General features: G+C 32.9%; 2 protein-coding genes across 2 annotated transcripts; both read right to left on the bottom strand.

Moving 5' to 3' along the window:
* Positions 1-4,042: 4,042 nt before the first annotated feature.
* On the bottom strand, positions 4,043-9,083 carry LOC143065300 (uncharacterized). The gene is made up of 3 exons (XM_076238803.1): positions 8,063-9,083; positions 6,174-6,465; positions 4,043-5,480 (listed from the first exon to the last, which is right to left on the bottom strand). Exons 1-3 carry the CDS (start codon positions 8,989-8,991, stop codon positions 5,088-5,090), a joined length of 1,614 nt encoding a protein of 537 aa, XP_076094918.1. The 5' UTR covers positions 8,992-9,083; the 3' UTR covers positions 4,043-5,087.
* A 950-nt stretch (positions 9,084-10,033) lies between these two features.
* On the bottom strand, positions 10,034-19,192 carry LOC143062599 (uncharacterized protein in xynA 3'region-like). Its single transcript, XM_076234264.1, has 8 exons — positions 18,995-19,192; positions 17,177-17,210; positions 16,457-16,679; positions 15,540-15,820; positions 15,097-15,237; positions 14,011-14,223; positions 12,337-12,452; positions 10,034-10,202 (listed from the first exon to the last, which is right to left on the bottom strand). Exons 2-8 carry the CDS (start codon positions 17,195-17,197, stop codon positions 10,034-10,036), a joined length of 1,164 nt encoding a protein of 387 aa, XP_076090379.1. The 5' UTR covers positions 17,198-17,210; positions 18,995-19,192.
* Positions 19,193-20,868: the final 1,676 nt, after the last annotated feature.

Raw genomic sequence — 20,868 nt, 5'->3', positions numbered from 1 at the left:
CTATTCTTAACAGCCAGACTAAGTTTATACTTTTGTTAACAGCCATACTAAGTTTATACTTTTGTTAACAGCCAGACTAAGTTTATTTTCCTATTAGTCATGTAGCAAGTATTCGACCATCTATACATAGTTGGGTTTCAAGTATTCGACCATCTATACATAGTTGGGTTTCAAGTATTCGACCATCTATACATAGTAGGGTTTCAAGTATTCGACCATCTATACATAGTTGGGTTTCAAGTATTCGACCATCTATAATAGTTGGGTTTCAAGTCTTCGACCATCTATACATAGTTGGGTTTCAAAGTTTTGGGGTTAATCATTCGATATGAAAATAAAACCAGAAAGCGCTTCGGGTGTTATTGTTATTAATTCCGCTACATTTCTATATATTTTTGTTTATAAGTTCCTGTCCTAATTTTAGAACCTCGTCATTAGTTGAAGTATATTTCAATGCTTTTTCATCATTTTTTGTAAGAAGTGGGTATAAACGACCTATGTTTGATTGTTTCTGTTAAATTTCTGCCAACTTTTGGAAAACTTACAGCTTGACATGTTGAATAGATACCTTTACTATTTCCATTGTTGAATACTTTGTGTTGCCTTCTAGATGTTGTTCCGTTTTTGCTGTCGTTTGTTTTCTGTCTAATTTACTTTTGGCCCACATCTTCTTTTATTTAAACACAAATATTAAACTGTTTTTTTTAAGTTATGATAACTGTGATAGGTTACACCTCAATAAATTCAATACTTATCAGCCCACTAACGTCAAAGCTAATTATCACAAATATTGTGTTCAAACCGCCCTTTGAATCAATTAGAAGGTGGAGAACAAATGTGAAGGTGCCATTGTTACAATACTTCATTGAAACGGTCAAATTGATTTCAGTAGAATAAAATCATTTAGAAGACACAAAGTTGTATACCAAACACCTATAAGTCGAAGAAAGGTAAACATACAGCATACCACTATAGTTTGAACACACAAAACCCCACAATAACCGGGACTGGGGTGGAACTCAGTAGATACATTTGATTTTATTCATTAATTTCCAATATCGCAATTTATAAAGATTGCTTATCCTCTTGAGGCAGATTTTTATTTTCTTTCTTTGCATAGTTCATAAGACACTGCAAAAGTATATTCTCGCGAGTGCATATTCTATTCAAACTTTGTTTTCTCTTTCATTTTACCTAGACGTTTGAAATATTCTTGTATTCATTGTTCATTTATGCTATATATTAAAATTTTATAACGTATCGTTTTTGTGTATATTTATTAAAAGAGGGACGAAAGATACCAAAGGGACAGTCAAACTCATAAATCTAAAACAAACTGACAACGCCATGGCTAAAAATGAAAAAGACAAACAGAAAAACAATAGTACACATGACACAACATAGAAAACTAAAGAATAAACAACACGAACCCCACCAAAAACTAGGGGTGATCTCAGGTGCTCCGGAAGGGTTAAGGGTATTCATATGATGTTCTAGTACTGATGTAATGTATATAGAAAGTATACACAAAAATACCGAACTCCAAGGTAAATTAAAGTAGAGGGAGTTTATAAAACCTAACAAAATCAAAGTTAACGTTAAACTATTTCAACCAATGGAGCGAACGGAATACAACTGTCATATTCCTGACTCGGAAAACAACTGTTTTATTTCTGACTCGGAATACAACTGTCATATTCCTGACTCGGAAAATAACTGCCGTATTCTGGACTCGGAAAACAACTGCCATATTCCTGACTTGGAAAACAAATTCCTGACTCGGAAAACAACTGCCATATTCCTGACTCGGAAAGCAACTGCCATATTCCTGACTCGGAAAACAACTTCCATATTCCTGACTCGGAAAATAACTATCATATTCCTGACTCGGAAAACAACTGTCATATAAGTGACTCGGAAAAAAACTTCCATTTTCCTACATGATCTTTGTTTTATGTATGGTATAAATAAATAGATGGTATATAACTGTATTTTTGTTCTTAATCATTAATTTTGTGTGTCGTTTAAATGTGATAAATGTGTTTTACTCTTTCAATATGTTACCCCTTTTTATTTAGTTTTAGTAGTGTTTTTTTTTATGAAGCATCTTGATTTATTTATTCTGTTACAATTTCTGCAGTTAAAGCAGTAGAATAGTGATATTTTTAAATCATATAATTACAAATATATGATAAAAAAAAGAAAAATCACAAACATACTGAACTCCAAGGAAAATCCAAAACGGAAAGTCTCTAATAAAATGTCAAAATAAAAAGCTCAAACACACCATACGAATGAACAACAACTGTCACACTCCTGACTTGGTGCAAGGATTTTCTAATGTAGAAAATGATGGATTAAAGCTGGTTTCAAAGCAAACCAGACGTCTCACCTGTACGCCAGTCGCATCAAATTCCATTATATTGACAACAATGTGGGAACAAAACAAACAGACACAATAGGTAAAAATGTCACAAATAGGTGTACAGCAGTATACATTGTGTTATAATCTTAATCACTATAACAACAAAGAAACATGCAACAAAGAATTATAAAAAGACACACAGACAAAGCACATAAGCAAATACGAAAGACAAGAATACCAAATTTTTCAATAGCATAATATCGCATTGGCGGGATATAAAAGTACAGAGCCACGTCACATGTATCAAAGAAACAAAAAAGGCAACTAGCTAAGGACATTTTTACCACATGGTAGATTGTGGTTTGTCATTATGTCGTCTAATCTTTTAATTACCAAACGTGACTTATTCTCGATTGTGACTGTTTTGCTGAGTGTGAATTCGCATTACTAGAAGACGTTTTACGGTACTTGTCTATCCCAAATTCATGTATTTAGTTTAAATGTTTAATGTTATATTTGTAGTTCTCATCGGATTTTGTCAAATGTGTTGACGTCTTTTCTATTATATTTATGTGTTATGGAAAGAAAAAATAATCACCGCCTTCATTTATTAGATTTAATTTTGGTCAACGTAATCTGTACGATAATTTACGTTTCAAGTTGGACATATATATACTATAGTTAATTGCTATTAATAAGTATTGCAATATACATTGTGTTTAAATGCAATATCAGTATTTAGTTCTATTATAATCTTTAATCGATCCTAATTCTATCTTACTTTTGAGATATAGTTTTTCATATGTGACTTCATTTTTCTGCTGTTTCAGAAATTTCATAAATTTAAATGTGACGTAATTTTTGTGCCTTTTCGCCATCGTATGTGACGTCATTTTTATGATTTACTGCGTTGAGCCCAGGACTGAGTCGGGTGTGTCTATTCTGTGTTGGTCTTTGCATTATGTATTCGTGTTTGTTTTCTGTAATGAGTTAATACTTCAGTTTCATTATGTATATCTGTTATATTCATTTGATAAAATGTACTGTTTGCAATAGCATTAATTGTTCTAAATAATAAGGATGTTCTTATCCCAAGCATAAAAACATAGCCGTATTTGACACAACCTTTTTCAACTTTTGATCTTCAGTGCTGTACAACTTTGTACTTTTTTTCACTTTCGATCTTTTATATCTGGGCGTCACTGGTGAGTCTTGTGTGGACGAGGCGCGTTTTTGGCGTATTGAATTTTAAACCTGATGTTTTTTGTTATCCATTAATCATGTGTTTCTTTGTCTAATACGTTCTCCTATTCATTTGTATTGTAGTCCTGTAATATTATGTTGTCATTTCAATGTTATATTTAACATAGCCATTAAAGTGCGAGGCTTGGCATGCCACAAAACCAGGTTCAACCCACCATTTTTTCCTTTAAAAATGTCCTGTACCAAGTCAGAAATATGGCCATTGTTATATTATTGTTTGTTTCTGTGTGTGTTACATTTTAACGTAGCGTCGTTTGTTTTCTCTTATTTTTTAGTGTAATTTCACATTGCGATAAGACGTGTCACGGTACTTGTCTATCCCAAATTCATGTATTTGGTTTTGATGTTATATTTGTTATTCTCGTGGGATTTTGTCTGATGCTTGGTCCGTTTCTGTGTGTGTGTTACATTTTAGCGTTGTGTCGTTGTTCTTCTCTTATATTTAATGCGTTTCCCTCGGTTTTAGTTTGTTACCCCGATTTTGTTTTTTGTCCATGGATTTATGAGTTTTGAACAGCGGTATACTATTGTTGCCTTTATTTATACAGACACAGCACACCAGCAAATTGAAATATAATCCTTACATTATCATAGAACAATAACACAATGACGGGATGTATACATGTCAGTACAGAGCCACATCATATGTTTAAAAAGAAACACAAAAAGCATATAGACAAAGCACATTAGCAAAAACGAAAGACAAGAATACAAAAAACTATCATAGAACAATAACACAATGACGGGATGTGTAAGCACAGAGCCACGCCAAAAAGACACCACCAAAAACAGACTAAACAACAGAAGCCAAATAAAAGAACAACATATTAATTTCAATTATAAGAAGTAACAATCTACCAACGAAATTTTTACAGGACATTGTAACTTTTGGATATTGTCCAAAATAAGGAAAGTACACATTGTTTATAATGGCAACTGAAGCATAGCTACGAACAAATTAAAATTCACAATTTGAAGTAAAACAATTTCACAGTTTTGAAAATTGAAGTAATTTCTTTCTTCCTAAAATATAACTCACAAACGATCATCTATGTCGAATTCTAGGTGAAAATCAAAATACATTGCTTACTTAAATGTAGTAAAGGAATTCGACGTGTAAGATACAAGTAATTAATTTAAAGAAAAAATAGCATACAACTTAGATTAGTTTTAAAAATGTCCGATATATTTTCTATGACAATGATCTTCATTTGAAATTACATTACTACTAAAAGCCGTATTGTTTGGAAAATATATTAAGATTTTCATAAAAGAAAGTGAAAATGAAATAATAAGGACAGACCTTATTCGTATAATACTAATACATTGGATAACATCATATTTAAAAGAAGGTATTATATTAGTTTTTGGAGTTTTACAATAAAATTTCAAATGTTACATTAAGTCTATATAAAGTAATTCTGCATTACAGAAATAATTAAGCATGCAAGAAACTTTATCATAATCTCACCAACGAAGAAAGTTCCACAAAAACGTTTTCTGCTGAAGGTCTAACACTTGGATTTGGACTCCAACATGTTTCAATCATATTTTTCAATTCAGATGGAGGCGCAAAGCTAGTGTTGAAAGTCGGGCGTTTGCCTTCTTTTATGCAATCAGCAAACTCGTGCATATTTAAATAGTTATATTCCATTGTGGAATAAGCTGCCTCACAATACCACATTTCCCACATTATGATTCCTAGACTGTATATGTCAGCCTCAGTTCCGTAAAGCTTTCCGCGATATACTTCAGGTGCTATGGTAGTTAGTGTACCAGTCAATGTGCCTAAGATATATGAAACCTCCTTGGCAACGCCCATATCAGCTATCTTTACTCTCCCATCTTTTATCTGTAAAATAAAAAAAACTAATAATTTTTATTTTTTTAGATAGAAAGTTGATATCAAATTGATGTTAAATTTGTAAGTGTAATTAGCAACAAATGATACGATGCTTCTTCGGTTCCAGACGTCAATTTTTAATAATTTTCTGTAACAATATTTCTTAAGGTTCGGTGGCCTTTTCTTTAACGTTTCATATTCAAAGTTTTCCAATATTTGGTTTGAAGCGAAAAATAAAAATACAAAATGCTCAATAGATGCATTAAATAGTTGTCTATGTCACATGATTTTGTGGCACACCACATATCGTCCATAATCAGGAATCAATTTATAAGGCTAAGCTAGCTATAAAACCAGGTTTAATCAACCATTATCTACATAACCATCATTTTCTTCAAAAGAAAACGTCTGTATCAATTCAGCAAAATAGCAGTTGTTATCCATTCATTTGATGTGTCTCAGTCTTTGATTTTGCCATTTGCTTACGGACTATTCGTTTAGAATTTTCATTTTTTAAGGTTAAGCTAAATACAAAATGTCTTTTTAAATATTTGCTTCATGTAAATAAATTGCCCAAATGTGACATTACATGAACAATACTGTTTCAATTTATACAGGCTTCTCTCGATTTGGCGTATTCACGCATTTGCATTTGCTATGCAAAATTAATGATTTGGTTAAATGATAATCGCATAAGCTTACCAGAATATTGGATAGTTTCAAATCACGATGTACAAATCCTTTGTTATGAATATACAAAAGGCCACGACATATGTCTAATAATATCGTGATGAAAAAATTGAATGCTTCTTGGCATTCTTCTAAATTTTCAAACATACAGCACGGCTTCCAGCTACGATTTGCGTCGTTAAAAATAATGTCATCTAAGCTGTAGTCACATAGCTCCATAAAAATCTGAAGATATTTTGTCCCTTCTTTGTCAAATTTGTATGATATACCATACAGTTCTACGATGTTTGTATGGCAAAACCGTCTAAAAAAGATATAGTACAATGTAATTCAATTAATTAATTTATTTGCATATTTTTTTTCCCTATTTTTACCTGAAAACCATGCTTTTTTACAGGTTGAAGTTAACAAAAGGCAACAGTAGTATACCGCTGTTCAAAATATACCAATCGATAGAGAAAAAACAAATCCGGGTTACAAACTAAAACTGAGGGAAACGTATCAAATATAAGAGATCTACGACACAACACCGAAATGTAACACACACAGAAACGAACTACTAGTATAATGTAACAATGGCCATTTTCCTGACTTGGTACAGGGCATTTTATTAAAAAAAATGGTGGGTTGGACCTGGTTTTGTGGCATGCCAAACCTCCCGCTTTAATAGCAGTGTTAATTATAACATTAAAATGACGACACGACAGGGTTAGAATAAATAAACAGATGAATGGGAGAAAATAGAGGACAGAGAAACAAACGAATAGCAACATGATTCAATCAGCCATTTCTTACCATTTATTTATACAAATGTAGCATTTACCAAAAAGGTTGAAAGATCTGGTACTGAAATTTAATTTGAGAAAAAGTAAAATAACAAAAATACCGAACTCCAATGAAATATTCTATACGGAAATTTCCTTAACACGTAGCAAAATCAAAAGATCAATCACATCATACAAACGGAGAATAACTGTCATATTCCTAGCTTGGAACAGACATGATTTTTATGTAGAAAATGTTGGATTATACCTGGTTTTATAGTTACATAATCCTTTCACTATGACAGTCGTAAATAATTCCGTAATCTTAATTTCAACGCGTGATTAAAACAAACAGGTGTAAAAGGTAAAATGTTAAACATTGTGGAATAAGTCGTTAGTCACTGATATCATATCATAAGCTATGTTTTCTATATCATTAAAACCATTTATGCATAATTGTTTAATTCGATATAGTATTCATGCTAGAATGTTATTCAAAGCAAAATACTGTGAGTGCAGGGTGAATTGCATGTGATCGTCAAATGTTATAAAGGCTGTAAAGAAAGTGCGAGGTTCTGTACAATAAATAAGATAAAATAAAAAATAAAATTAGATGGCGCAGTTCTACCGATTCGGAAGAAAAACGACGAGTAACTTGAACAACGCGAAGTTAATGGCAAGAAAAATGCAGATATATTATACGTTCAAGTATTTCATATCCAATTTTTTACGGTAATATTCTTTATAAAGCACAAAAATATCATTTTCTACCCTATTGATTCATTTATAGGGTCTTTGCATTGGAAATAAACACATTTATTCTAAAACCAGTTGTTAGCATGCTACGGGTTATGTTCTTCTCATATATTTTATGATGATATAACATTAAACCCCTAACGGAAGGGATTATACTTGATATGTATATGATGAAGAAATAATCTTTCAATCAGTTTAATTGAGGTATGGAGCTGGCATGTCAGTAACTGCTAGTAGTCCTTTGTTTATTTATGTATCATAGTCATTTTGTTTAGTTTTGTTAGACGACCGTTTTTTGAACTGTTTATGACTGTAGACTACTAGTATATATTCGTTTGTTGTATTATATCCTTCACATCTCCCTTTAATCATAGTAATTACCTTAAATTATGAACTTCTGCTAGCTGAATGTAACTTTCTTCGTTTCCCTCTAACGGTTGCCTAAAAGTTTTAACGGCTGCCTTCTTATGTTTGTTTGCTATGAGAATTTCTGTTGAGTAAACATCTGAAAACGCTCCTCTACCAATTTCTGTATCTGCAGTATTATGAGTTCCGATATATTCGTCCGAATGCTTGAAACCGGAAAACTCTAAATCCATATCTAACAACATTATCATTCCCAGTATGAACATGCACCTGTTTTCTAATGGCCTGTATTGCCGACTGATTAGACTAGAGTTACGCAGGTCTTCTATGATGTGATGAATATATTTTTCATCAGCTTCAATTCGTTTCGGTATAACATAATCTGTTAAATGCTTAACTCTTGTAATAAAATCATCAAGATAAGTTTCTTCTATCAGCTTCTGTATACTTTGTTGGTTGTATTCTTTAAGAAATTCTAAGCACCATTTCTGCATTTGTTCCTGTTTATTTTCGTTGTACCCATGCCGATCAAGCTTATCAATAACATCTTTTATTACCAATGGTATCAAAAGAGGCGAAAGAACTGCTGTTATAACGAAAGACAATGGGAAAGCTATTGGCAAGATGGGCCAAGATAAAACAGTATCCTCAAAATCGTCAAGAAAATTTCTATCCCGAGTACATTTGTCAAAGGAGTATCTCTTATCAAGAGATATTTCAAATTCACTTAACTCTTTTCTCCCTTCTTCCATTTCTGAATGAAAAGTACTAAAGCTTTCCTGTAAAATTGCTTTCAGTTCTACATTTATGTTTTCTACCATGTTCATTCTACACCATTCACGGATTTCAGCGTTAATCCTACCAAGAATAAGATCTTTGGCTTTCTCTTTAATAAACCATTGATATCTTCCAGTTGGATATTCGTGGACAGAAAATTTGAACATACGGTCCGTTGTTTCTTTTTTATTCAAGTATCTGTACAACTCTTTCGATATTGATGCGCATTTCTCACTGGCCTGTTCAATAACGGATCTTTTTATCTAAAATATGATGAATATCTACATGATTGTTACGCCATTCTTAGTCTCCACATTGTGTATAACCTTGACTAAAACCGTCTTAATGGTAGAATAATTAAAAAATAGCAAACTTTAATAATGACATTGATATATTTGACATAAATACTAAATGTTTCTCTATACGATATGTGTTGGTCTCAACTAAAGAGAGACTTTTCTATGTCTTAGTTCATAAGAAACCCCCCATAAATTGTCCGATCTGAACTCCCAAATTTTCATATTCTATGTGGTAGAGTATCGACTTGAGTCTTAATTCATGTGTTGAATGTTGCGTAAATAGTTTAATATTCATACCCTGTCGATGCACCCTGTCTCGTCCTTGTTGAAGTTCAAGGTTGTTGAATGACTCACTCAGATTTTGGTTTTACCTTTATTTGTAATTTTATATCAATTTAAACAAAAATGAACATCGATGAACTAGTCTCTAATTTTGTTTTTTCAAATATAACATCAGTAAACTACTTGTGGCTTCATGTGTTAGTACATAATGTTCACTACCAAACCAGTAAAACAAACAAGCCTCTACATCAGATCCATTCATTTACAGATTTTTTTTAACCAAAATTCATAAGGTAAAGGTAGAATCATGCCATAAAGAAAAATCCTTATTACTAATAAAGGAATAAATTTTGATTTTTTAATGAAAATGATTAAAAATAACATTGCCATATTTACAAATGTAAACTATGCAAAATATTCAAAGTCAATGAATGAACCACGACTGAGTTTGCATGGGCAACTAAATATTAAAGCTACTTTTACCTACTTACCAAATGCCATGACGTATTAAAAGTGGTTCCTTTGAAACTTACTAAACACTAACATTAACTTCTAAACTATTCAAAGTCAATGACGTATTAAACGTGGTTCCTTTGAAACTTACTCAACACTAACATTAACTTGTAAACTATTCAAAGTCAATGATTATACTTGCCTGTTTAAGCTGTGGTTTCACATTTTTCACTTGGTTTTCGATGCGTGCTTTAATTGCCTGCTTTTCATCATTAGTCTTTTTCGATAAACGTATCCGAGATATAGTTCTACTTAATATCTTCTGCATTATCATAGATTGCCACCTGTATTGCAAATATTGAAATAAAACGACAAGTACATATACAAATTAACATGTTCTTTTTTACTATGAAATCATGGTTTGATTCCATGGGAAAACAATATGAACCAAAATATCGAACTCATAGTTCAACAACGAGAAGTCCATAAAGCCTGACAAACGCTCGAACATATTAGTGGAGCGGCGAATGTTGAAAAAGTCGCTTGGTTAACGATTTTAAATTACCTAAATACCTCATGGAATTTTAAGGTCTTAAATTGTCTTTCGATTATTCAGCTTTAGAAAAATGTTTGTCGTTATAAATATTAAATGTGGTACAAATGTCGTTAAAAATAGCCTTAACTGACGTTACCCAACTTGCATCGAATACCCCACTGCTGATTAGGTAGTCAAATTTCACAACAAACCCGTTCTAAAAAATAATTCGTGAATGTAATTGGTAAATACAGATATTCTTGAACTTCATACAATGTAAGGGCATTTCCAAATAGTCCTAAATATAATGCTAAATGCATACGAAAATGGTTGAAAATAACACTGAAAAATCGTCGTTTTTCATCTACCATAATTTGCACGTGCAGTATAGGAGTATTTTAAAGGCACAACAGTAAAGCCGCCGTATAACACTTCAATCGACCCGATTTGCTTTTTGGAGTTAATTCCTAATAAGATAAATATTTAGCTAAATGTCTGCTTTTTATTCCGATTTCAAGTCCGAGTATTCGTCACAGATTTACCGACATTGTTGTGGTTTCTAGTTATAGTCACATTTAGCGATTTAGCAAGGGGCATTTGTAGTCATCTTCAAGCCTATTTCTTGTTCATTTTATAATTTCCGAAGCCTTGTGATTAATTTGTTTTGTTTGGATTGTTGTTTATTCGTTTTTGTTGAATTTAACTGGGATAGTGAATTTCATTGTAGGGTTCGTTTGGTTTTCAGGTGTGTTTGATTTGTTTTTTATTCAATCAAATGGACAATTGAACAATCTAGTCCCGCTAGATGCCAAAAAAGGAAAGTGGAAGTTTGTGTTGACAAATGTATTATCTGCGATCCTCCTGTTGATAAAACATCAACAGAATCTGATAATTGCTGCAGAAAAGAGACGTGATGATTTTTTCAGTTATTTGAGTAAATTACAGTATTTAGGTATCATAGGTCATGTTATAAAAGCTACACAAGTAAGCAGAATGTAAAATCAGTATCATGTTCTTAAACTGAAAAGGAAACACCAGATATAAATTCCGATTTATCTAATTGTTTGGTGCCTGAAAATAATAATCACGATACATCAAAGTGTATTGCAAAAAAATGTCTCATAATGGGTGACAAAATAACATACAATTTCATCTGCTAGGTTAGTCAATTTTAAAGATGCTGCTTTAACAACATGCGACGATAAAATGACTAATCGAATAGAGCACGATAATTTGCTCAATAATGCAGTGTATCACGCATCATGTCTGACCACATACTTGGCATATAGACCAAAATCCACTGATCAATCTGCGTATAATTTGGCATTTAGGAGTAGTTAAAATTATCGTGACAGAAAGTCTCTTGTATTGTTATCACTTTTGACAATGTATCATTTTTTTTACCTGATAATAAGTAAGACATACTGTAATTCCTCCAACTTGAAAGGAACAAAAGGGATGGCATTGTATTTTTTGCTCAACAAGGACACAGTAAATCTAATATTGTTTTTGCTAGCGATATTTCCATTGAAGACGCTGTTAAGACAGCGAATAACTTAAATGCAGAAATAGAAAGTATTGAGATAAAAACCGACTTAAGTACACGTAGCTCCAATAAAACCAACGAACAAACCGGTATGAATGTACTTTATGAAGCAGCCTCAATATTAAAACAAAAAATGAATAATGTTTACATATCTGGTCATAATGACTGAAGAAGAATATCAGATATAATGTCTGACACACTGATGATGGAAAATCAGCTCATCATGGCGACCGTAAAATTTCTTGAGTGATGACCTTAATTTGATTGATTATGATACAAAACAAAGTTGAAAGCAAAGCTAACGTTATCACAAGACCTAAAAAGGAGCGAGACCTCAACGAATCAATAAGCTGAAAACTTGTTTCTTTCTGTCTTCTGTTGTACCATTGTAAATTACCTTGTATGCCTTGTTATTCTTGTTTCTAGACTGGCAGGTATTAACTTTTCTATTCCAGACATCAAACGTTTGAAGTTTTCTGTAAACTCCAACCCTTCCCGTTTTCTATCTCTTTCCTGTATAAAAAAAAATCCAAGTACTAAAATAATTCAGATGGGACTGATGAGGTCGAATATAACACCTACTGTACAGAATGGACAAAATGAAATAAATGACAGATGAGCAAGCTTAAAATTCGTGACTTTCTCAAATTCGGAAGATTTTCTGAGGTAACCGGGAAAAGACAAGACAACTATTTCCCCTGGAATTCACGAAAATTGTTTAAAAATGACTATAAAGGACAATAACTCCTCAAGGGCTCAATTGGCTATATTGGTCATGTTGACTTATTTGTAGATCTTACTTTGCTGTACATATAAAACAAGACGTGGTATGATTACCAATGAGAAAACTCTCAACAATAGACCAAAATGACACAGGAATTAACAACTATAGGTCACCGTACGGCCTTCAACAATAAGCAAAGCCCATACCGCATAGTCAGCTACAAAAGGCCCCGAAATGACAATGTAAAACAATCCAAACAAGAAAACTAACGGCCTTATTTACAGTTTATCTCCATCTATTATAATATTGAAGTTAATAACCAAAAACTGCAAAATGTCCTTAAAATTAACAATTCAAGGATACCAACCAAACAACGGGTTGCCTGATTTGTCTGAAAATTTCAGGACAAATAGATCATGACCTGATGAACATTTTTACCTATATTCTATTTTTAGCGATGTCTGGGAGGATAAGATTTTTGTAAAAGTTGGCGGACGACGGATGACGGGCGACGAACCACGGACGACGGACACCAAGTGATGAAAATAGCTCACTTGGACCTTCGGGCCAGGTAAGCAAAAAATAGAATTACTATAATAATTGAATGGATGAATAAATAATATCAGCAAAATAAAGTTGTATGCAAAAATTAAAAACGAAAATGAGAATTTCATTTCATACTAAAGAATTTTTAAACAAATGACAGCTTGACTTTCAAATATTTATTAGAGTCGTATTAAGGGAGGTAACTCTTAAATAGTATCATGTCTAAAAGAAATCTACATGCAATTTAATGTTTTAGCAGAAAAAACGTACGGCGACCCTATTTTTTCTATTGATATTCTAAAAGCATTTTCTGGGAGCTAACTTCTTGTATTTTATTTATCAATTCTATCATTAAGTTCACATTCTATTCACCTTATGTCATTTTGTGTGTACAATCCATACAAAATTAGTCATTTTTTTCACAACCTGTAGCTTGAAGAAAAGCTCAGTGAATTATCAAGTTCACTATAGTTTTAAGCATATCACAATATATACTACATTTGGCAAAGTGTGAACAATTTCTGTCATTTATTACTTATGCATACCACCGTGAGTCAGGAATTATCCCATAACATAGTAATTTAGATGTCTTTTTATAGTAAATTTTTGCAAAAATATCTAAAGTATATATATTCAACAAAAACTGAACAGTTAATGTTGTATGATGTATTTTGAAAATAACATCTTGTTAATATCTGTTTTGAACAAGTCTCGAGAGAGATTTATCTACTAACTATACATTAACAGTATTTGAATGAACATTTGATAACTAAAAAGCCGTTTTCAATTGAAGTAAATTACCTTTTTCACACTGAGCTTGTATATTTGTCCTTCAACATTTAAATTTGGCCAACTATCCTTTAAGACAGAACAAATAAAGTTCATGACATCCTCTTCTTCTTCTTCTGGTACTTGCTCCCATTTGTTGCATACAAATATGGTGGTTTTGGTGTCAAACTCTTGCATCCGTGTACGTTTCACTCTATCATTTTGGCTTTCGAAGATTTTTAAAAGCTTTTTAAAAATATATAAACGATATTAATGCAAAATTATAAGCTAACTTATACATACAAATTTCACACACGATACGTATCAAACACAGACATACCTTAGTTGTCATTTTAAATGTCCATAAAAAAAGAAAAAAACCCAGCATAAACAAATTAACAAATAAAGGCAACAGTAAGATACCGCTGTTCAAAACTGACAAGATGTGTGAAATGTTTTTCAGTGTCAAATCTCTCTATAAGTCTACACCATGAACGAGTGTTGTTGCTTATAGAGATCTTTATCCGATTATAAGCGCTCAGTTCTGTTTATAACCATCTTTGTAAGTCTGGTGGATAACTGTCTCGATGCAAATCATACCTGAACTCACTACCGACATGGTGCGGTCCTAAATTTTATACCAGTATAGTCGTTGCCTGATTTGCTATTTGACCACTTATGAAATATTTAATTGTCAGGATTCACAATATGGGAACCGTGCAAAACGAGTTTCGCTTAACCTGTCGATTTTCTACAACTTAACAGATTTCCACTGTAAGCCACCTCCATCTTACCAACTGTATGCAAGCCTTCGTGATATTACCATATTTCCTCGTCATCTTATCACGGTAGCTTCCTGCATTATTTATATCCTTCATTCTCTATTTCATCCGACTGTTATGCAAGTAAGGGGTTAAGCTAGCTATAACACCAGACTTAATCAAATATTTTCTATATAAGGAAATGCCTGTACCAAGTCAGGAATATGACAGTTGTTTTCCATTCGTTTGATGTGTTTCAGTTTTTGAGTTTGCCATCTGTTAAGGGACATTGAATTTCCTTGGAGTTCGGTGTTTTTTTTTATTTCCTTTTTCTCTAAATACAAGTGGCTAATCTTACCCGATCTCCCTGCAAGCCACCTGCATTACTACTGTTGATTATGTAAATGAACGCCATTGCATTTGGTAAAAAGTCTAGTAGCCGATTATTCAATTCTGGACTAGTACCAATCCCAGGTGTATCTATGATTAATGTATGACTCTGCAGGAGTAGATAAAAAACATTTGAGAGTCCCTTTTCCTTGATTAGATACATCTAAAGGGCAGATTCATGGCAGTCGAAAATTTGTAAGTTTGAAAGTTAATAAGTGAAATATTTCTAATAATGTTTAAAGTACTTTGATAGGTCTTTTTACAGTTATATCTATAGTTACAACTTTGTGAAAATGATATTGTTTAACTTAAAAAGACTGAATTATTTATTACTGTAGACACAGACGAATTGATAACAGTAACATAGAGTTGTCATTAAATAACCTGACTTCCAACAGTATACAATCTTACTTTCAATAAAGGTAAAGGCAAACTGATATCGACATATTTGTAGTTTTCTTGATCTGATGTCCGACTGACGTATTTCTTCAGCTGTAATCTAAAGTCCTTGTCATCAACATAATTGACATCAATGTTTATCTTTTTATCGTCTTCATCCGTTACAGCAATGCCAACTGTGTCACTGTTCCTCAGTCGGCAGATTGTTGTTGTACATGACAGTAACTGTGATGGTAAGATATCCTTTCCCAAAAGCAGATTGATAAAACTACTTTTTCCTGCAGACGTCTCACCTAAGCAGTTTAAAGCAATTATTATTATTCTTTAAAATATATCATGCATAAAGAGGCATAAAAGGAGTCAGCCGACAACCTTGCTTCGGAAGTTGAAAAGGAGGAATCAGAAATTACTAAAGATGTCACCAACCACCAACTCTCCTCGTCTATCTCGAGAACTCTAGTCAAATTGACCTGATCAGCTTAATCTTTATATTCTGATACCAAATTGCAAAAAGTCACATTTCGGGAGTATTGTGTTCAATATCTACCGTTGAATCATTCCTATCCATTATAATAACCTTGACATGTTTAACCCCGCCACATTATATATGTATGTGCCTGTCCCAAGTCAGGAGCCTGTAATTCAGTGGTTGTCGTTTGTTTATGTTATACATATTTGTTTTTCGTTCATTTTTTTACTTAAATAAGGCCGTTAGTTTTCTCGTTTGAATTGTTTTACATTGTCTTATCGGGGCCTATTATAGCTGACTATGCGGTATGGGCTTTGCTCATTGTTGAAGGACGTACGGTGACCTATAGTTGTTAATGTCTGTGTCATTTTGGTCTTTTGTGGATAGTTGTCTCATTGGCAATCATACCACATCTTCTTTTTTATATATTGAGTCTATCTAAACATAAATCATCAATTACCTGCTATAACTATAGGACATTCATCTACCATTACTTTCTCCTTATGTTTTTCAATATTATCCAATATGTCACCGAATTCTGTCTTAATTTCATCTTCTACGTCTGTTCCAATGAACTCCTTGCTTTCTATGAACTTCTTTATATGATCATAGATTTGTATCACCTTTTGCTTTATTTGTCCATCATATTCTATGATTTGCCCCACAAGATCAGCACCTTCAATCTTCGAATGTATAATTAGAATTGTGTAGGTATTTTGAATGGCATTAGGCAATATATTAGGTATTTTGGGTGTTTAATTTTATTTATTTTTTGGTTTTGTATGCTAGTTGGTTTTGAATATCCAAGATTTCAAAAACAATTGAGTCTCTGTCTTTTAAAAAATGAAAACACTCTTTATAACGTTCATGCGTCCGAAGCACTTTTCTGGATTTACCGTTATCTCTAACGCCCAAAACCAAATATGTGAAAGCCGAGTATGTAGCCGAAAAAAAAGACCTGAAGTATGATAGCTATATCACTTTTTAAACTTTTCAATTTTGTGGATTTAAGGACATTTGTCATTTCGGGTCCTTTTGTAGTTGACTGTGGTATGGGTTTTTTTTATTTGTGAGGGCTGTTCGGTGTCCTATAGTTATTATGTTATCTGGTCTCATCTATTTGTTAGCTCTGTTTATACGATGCATTTTATGCTGTTTTATCGAAACAAGAAAGACTTACCACTGACGTTTTTGTTGCCATATTATTTCATGTTCTGAAAGATAAATAATAATCAAACTTCGTGAACGATTTTGGTCATATACATGTATAATTATGAGTTAAAAGATTTGTCTGTGGTATTACTTTTGTTTACATAGCACTTCGTTACAATTCTGGAATATCCGATCTTCTTTGTTGTTCGGTTTTGTTTTATTTGCTTCATTAAAATTATAAGCCAAATGTGTTGACCTTGTTTAATTTAACAGCAGTAACTGTCGCATGTCATATTTATAAGCTACGAGTTCGTCATATCTTTACCTCTATCCTTGTTTAACCTTTAATTTTGAAATACAGGCAATAGTAGTATTGTAAATACATTGTTTTACGTAATCAAAACAAAGCGTTATAGATTGCATGCGACCGAAGTGATTTTATGGATTTACCCTCATCTGGAAGGCTCAAAGCCAAATTTTGAAGCGGTTAGTGTGTATGAAACGAATTATTTGAAGAGTTATATGACCAAATAGAGCCTCAAAGAAAGTCAAATCCTTCTAAAGTCAAATTGACCTGTGGGAGGTTTTATAAACATTGAAATATTGAAAAGGCATTTCTTAGAATTGTACAAAAAATCAAAATAAAATATCTACTAAATGTGGATATTACAAGTATAAAATGATAAACAGCTTTTAAAAATGACCGGTTCAATATGTAGGGTTCGCATTGTCAACAGGAAGAGATGATTTGAGTCTCTCTAACACGAATTGCACATCCATAAAATGAAATCAACACTTCAAAATTGCCGTCGTCAAAAGCACTCTAGATTTACCTTCACTAGAAATACTCCAAGCTGTTATTCAGACTGTGAAAAAGATTCATACCTGTTTACGATAGTTTCTTAAAATACTTCTATTCTCATCTTTTTATCTGTATTGATAATACTGATTCATCATGTATTGTTTTAGTAGTTTGGTCAAAAGCTAGGTCAACTATTGGATTGTAAATATTACTGCTGTTATCATAAGCATACAATTGTTATCACGTAATTTCATTTTATGACATACTCAGAGTTCACACCCCAAGATATATCGCTTGCTAAAATGAGCATGATTGAGTTTTATTGAAAATTTTTAATACAGATATCACAAAAAATGGAACATTGTCAAGATCCATGAAAATAAGGTAAAGGTAAAATAAACCCTGTCAGATGGGTTTATGCACATTAAAAAACGTCACTCACCAGACATAGTTGACCTAATGCTTACAAAATGTTGACCAATGAATACCGAATGTATTTGCCCCAATGCTTATGACGTATGAGAGACATAATGTCGATACATTAAGCTTGACAAGTAGTGAACCATGAAACTGAGGACAAGGGCAGATGAACCCTGATAGGAAAGACAGTTAAACCTTCCCTGTGGAATACTTATCCGGCGGAAGTAGTGGTGAAGTCAACTATTTTAAGCTTTATTTTTCAGAAGGAAGAGCTTTTAGAGTTTTTGTTTTGTTTTCAATGATCTTCAACTAGATAATTGGTTTTGCCTTTGGTTCGAGTGTCAGTGATAAGTTTTGTTTAAATCTGATCAGATCTGAAATAAGTCCCAAAACAACAAACAAATTCACAAAATCCCAAACAATGGACTTAAAAATAAGCATCGCTAGTACAAAGCCCAATTTCAATTAATAAGTAGACATTCTTTTCCAAGTCGGTTAAGAGCTCAAATTTAAAATAAACTAGTGTCGGATGAAACCTGTCATACTACAGACATGTAAACCGTGCAATAGATGAAGTTTTTTCTTATACGTGTAGTCTCTGATAGTGTGGCCAAACGAACTTACCTTTACATGGACGCTTCTTCTTGTACCATTAATAAATAAAGGATAACTTATCCATCACAGTGATGTTATATCATCTACTTAACATTGTGTATTTACATAGTGTTCGGCGCAGATTAAAAATATGATGAATGAAATATAGTTGTGTTCTTATGTCTCTGGTCATTGCTGAATGGAAACTAGATCAGAGTCTCTGTTTGAAAATGTTATGATCTTCAATTATAGCAATGTTGTCAGGTAGATAATTTTATTTAATCTTTAATTGTTCGGGGGTAGATAAACACATCATAGATACCAAGATTGAATTTTTAGAAACTGTTTTGATTATTCACAGTGTTGCATTGTGGCTGCATTATGTACATGTAGTGAGAGTGTTTTGTTCGTCTAGTATCCGACATGCAGTATTATGGTATGTCTACAGCAACATGATGGTACATGATTTATTCTAATATTATTAACTTGTTTATTTGGAGTCTTTCTTATGGGTTGCAGGATAATTGTCATAGATCCTGATTGGTATTCATAGACGCTTGATATGAAAATCGCTGCACTGTGCTATGCCATTTAATTATATACACACCCTTCTCCCATTTGGGTCCAATACTGAACTGCTATAATCACGACGAGGTCTCACTAGTGCCATGTATACCTGTTTTCTTGATGTTGTGCGGGACAGTGTGTAAATTTTGTCTTATAAAATTCACATGTATATTGGCCTTATTTTCTTTTGTTGTGATTCCAATTTACTTAATTGTTAAGTTGAATTCGAAGATATAGGTTATGAGTGTAACTTATATTTGAATCTTGTGGATATAATATGATTGAGTGATTTTCCCTAATGTTTTTGGTTATCTGGTGCATGAATCTTGTTGGGATTTATACGTTTTCCAATCTAGAGACCAACTTTCTAGCCCTGCAAGATATTTGTATATGTAGAAGATTGGATGTTTCTGTACATCAAGCAATCGTCTGCAAATAGTCTTATACTTGTTCCTAGACTGAGATTGTTCCCACTGTCATTAGTGTAAAGCAAAACATAACAATGGTCTAAGGATTGATTCCTATGGGACGCCTGATCGATCAGTTGCTGAGTGAGACATGAGTCCATCAATTAGAACGGTTTGTTTCCTATTCGAACGCTAGCTTTCTATTCAGATGGCTGTTGATGTTTTCTGTCTTATTCCATATCGGAAATCTGAGTGATTCGTTTTTGGCGAGATTATATGTTCCAAAATCTAACAGGATACTGATGTTAATGAAACTGACCTGTTGTATATAGGGTTAGTCGTATCTCCCTTCTTGTATACTGGTATTACATTATCAAGTGCCCTATCTGTTGGTTTCTCTCCTGTTTTCAAAGATCTGCAATATATAAGTTGTAGTTATGGTGCAACATTATCCTCCGGTGTTTAAGATTCTACATTGCCTGTTGTCTGGTCCTGTAGCTCTACTTGGGTTTATTTTCTGAGATTGATTAACTATACCAGGTGTTGTTATATGGATAAAATTGAGAAAGGAAATGGTGAATATGTCAAAGCGACAACCACCCGACCATAGAGCAAACAACAGCCGAAGGCAAACAATGGGTCTTCAATGTAGCGAGAATTCCCGCACCCGTAGGTGTCCTTCAGCTGGCCCCTAAAATATGCATAATAGTACAGTGATAATGGACGTCATACTAAACTCCGAATTATACACAAGAAACTAAAATTTAAAATCATACAAGACTAACAAAGGCCAGAGGCTCCTGACTTGGGACAGGCGCAAAATTGCGGCGGGGTTAAACATGTTTATGAGATCTCAACCCTCCCCCTATACCTCTAGCCAATGTAGAAAAGTAAAAGAATAACAATACGCACATTAAAATTCAGTTCAAG

This window comes from Mytilus galloprovincialis, chromosome 2 (genome assembly GCF_965363235.1).
Source record: "Mytilus galloprovincialis chromosome 2, xbMytGall1.hap1.1, whole genome shotgun sequence".
Classification (NCBI taxonomy): domain Eukaryota; kingdom Metazoa; phylum Mollusca; class Bivalvia; order Mytilida; family Mytilidae; genus Mytilus; species Mytilus galloprovincialis.
This window is presented reverse-complemented; position numbering and strand designations above follow the sequence as displayed.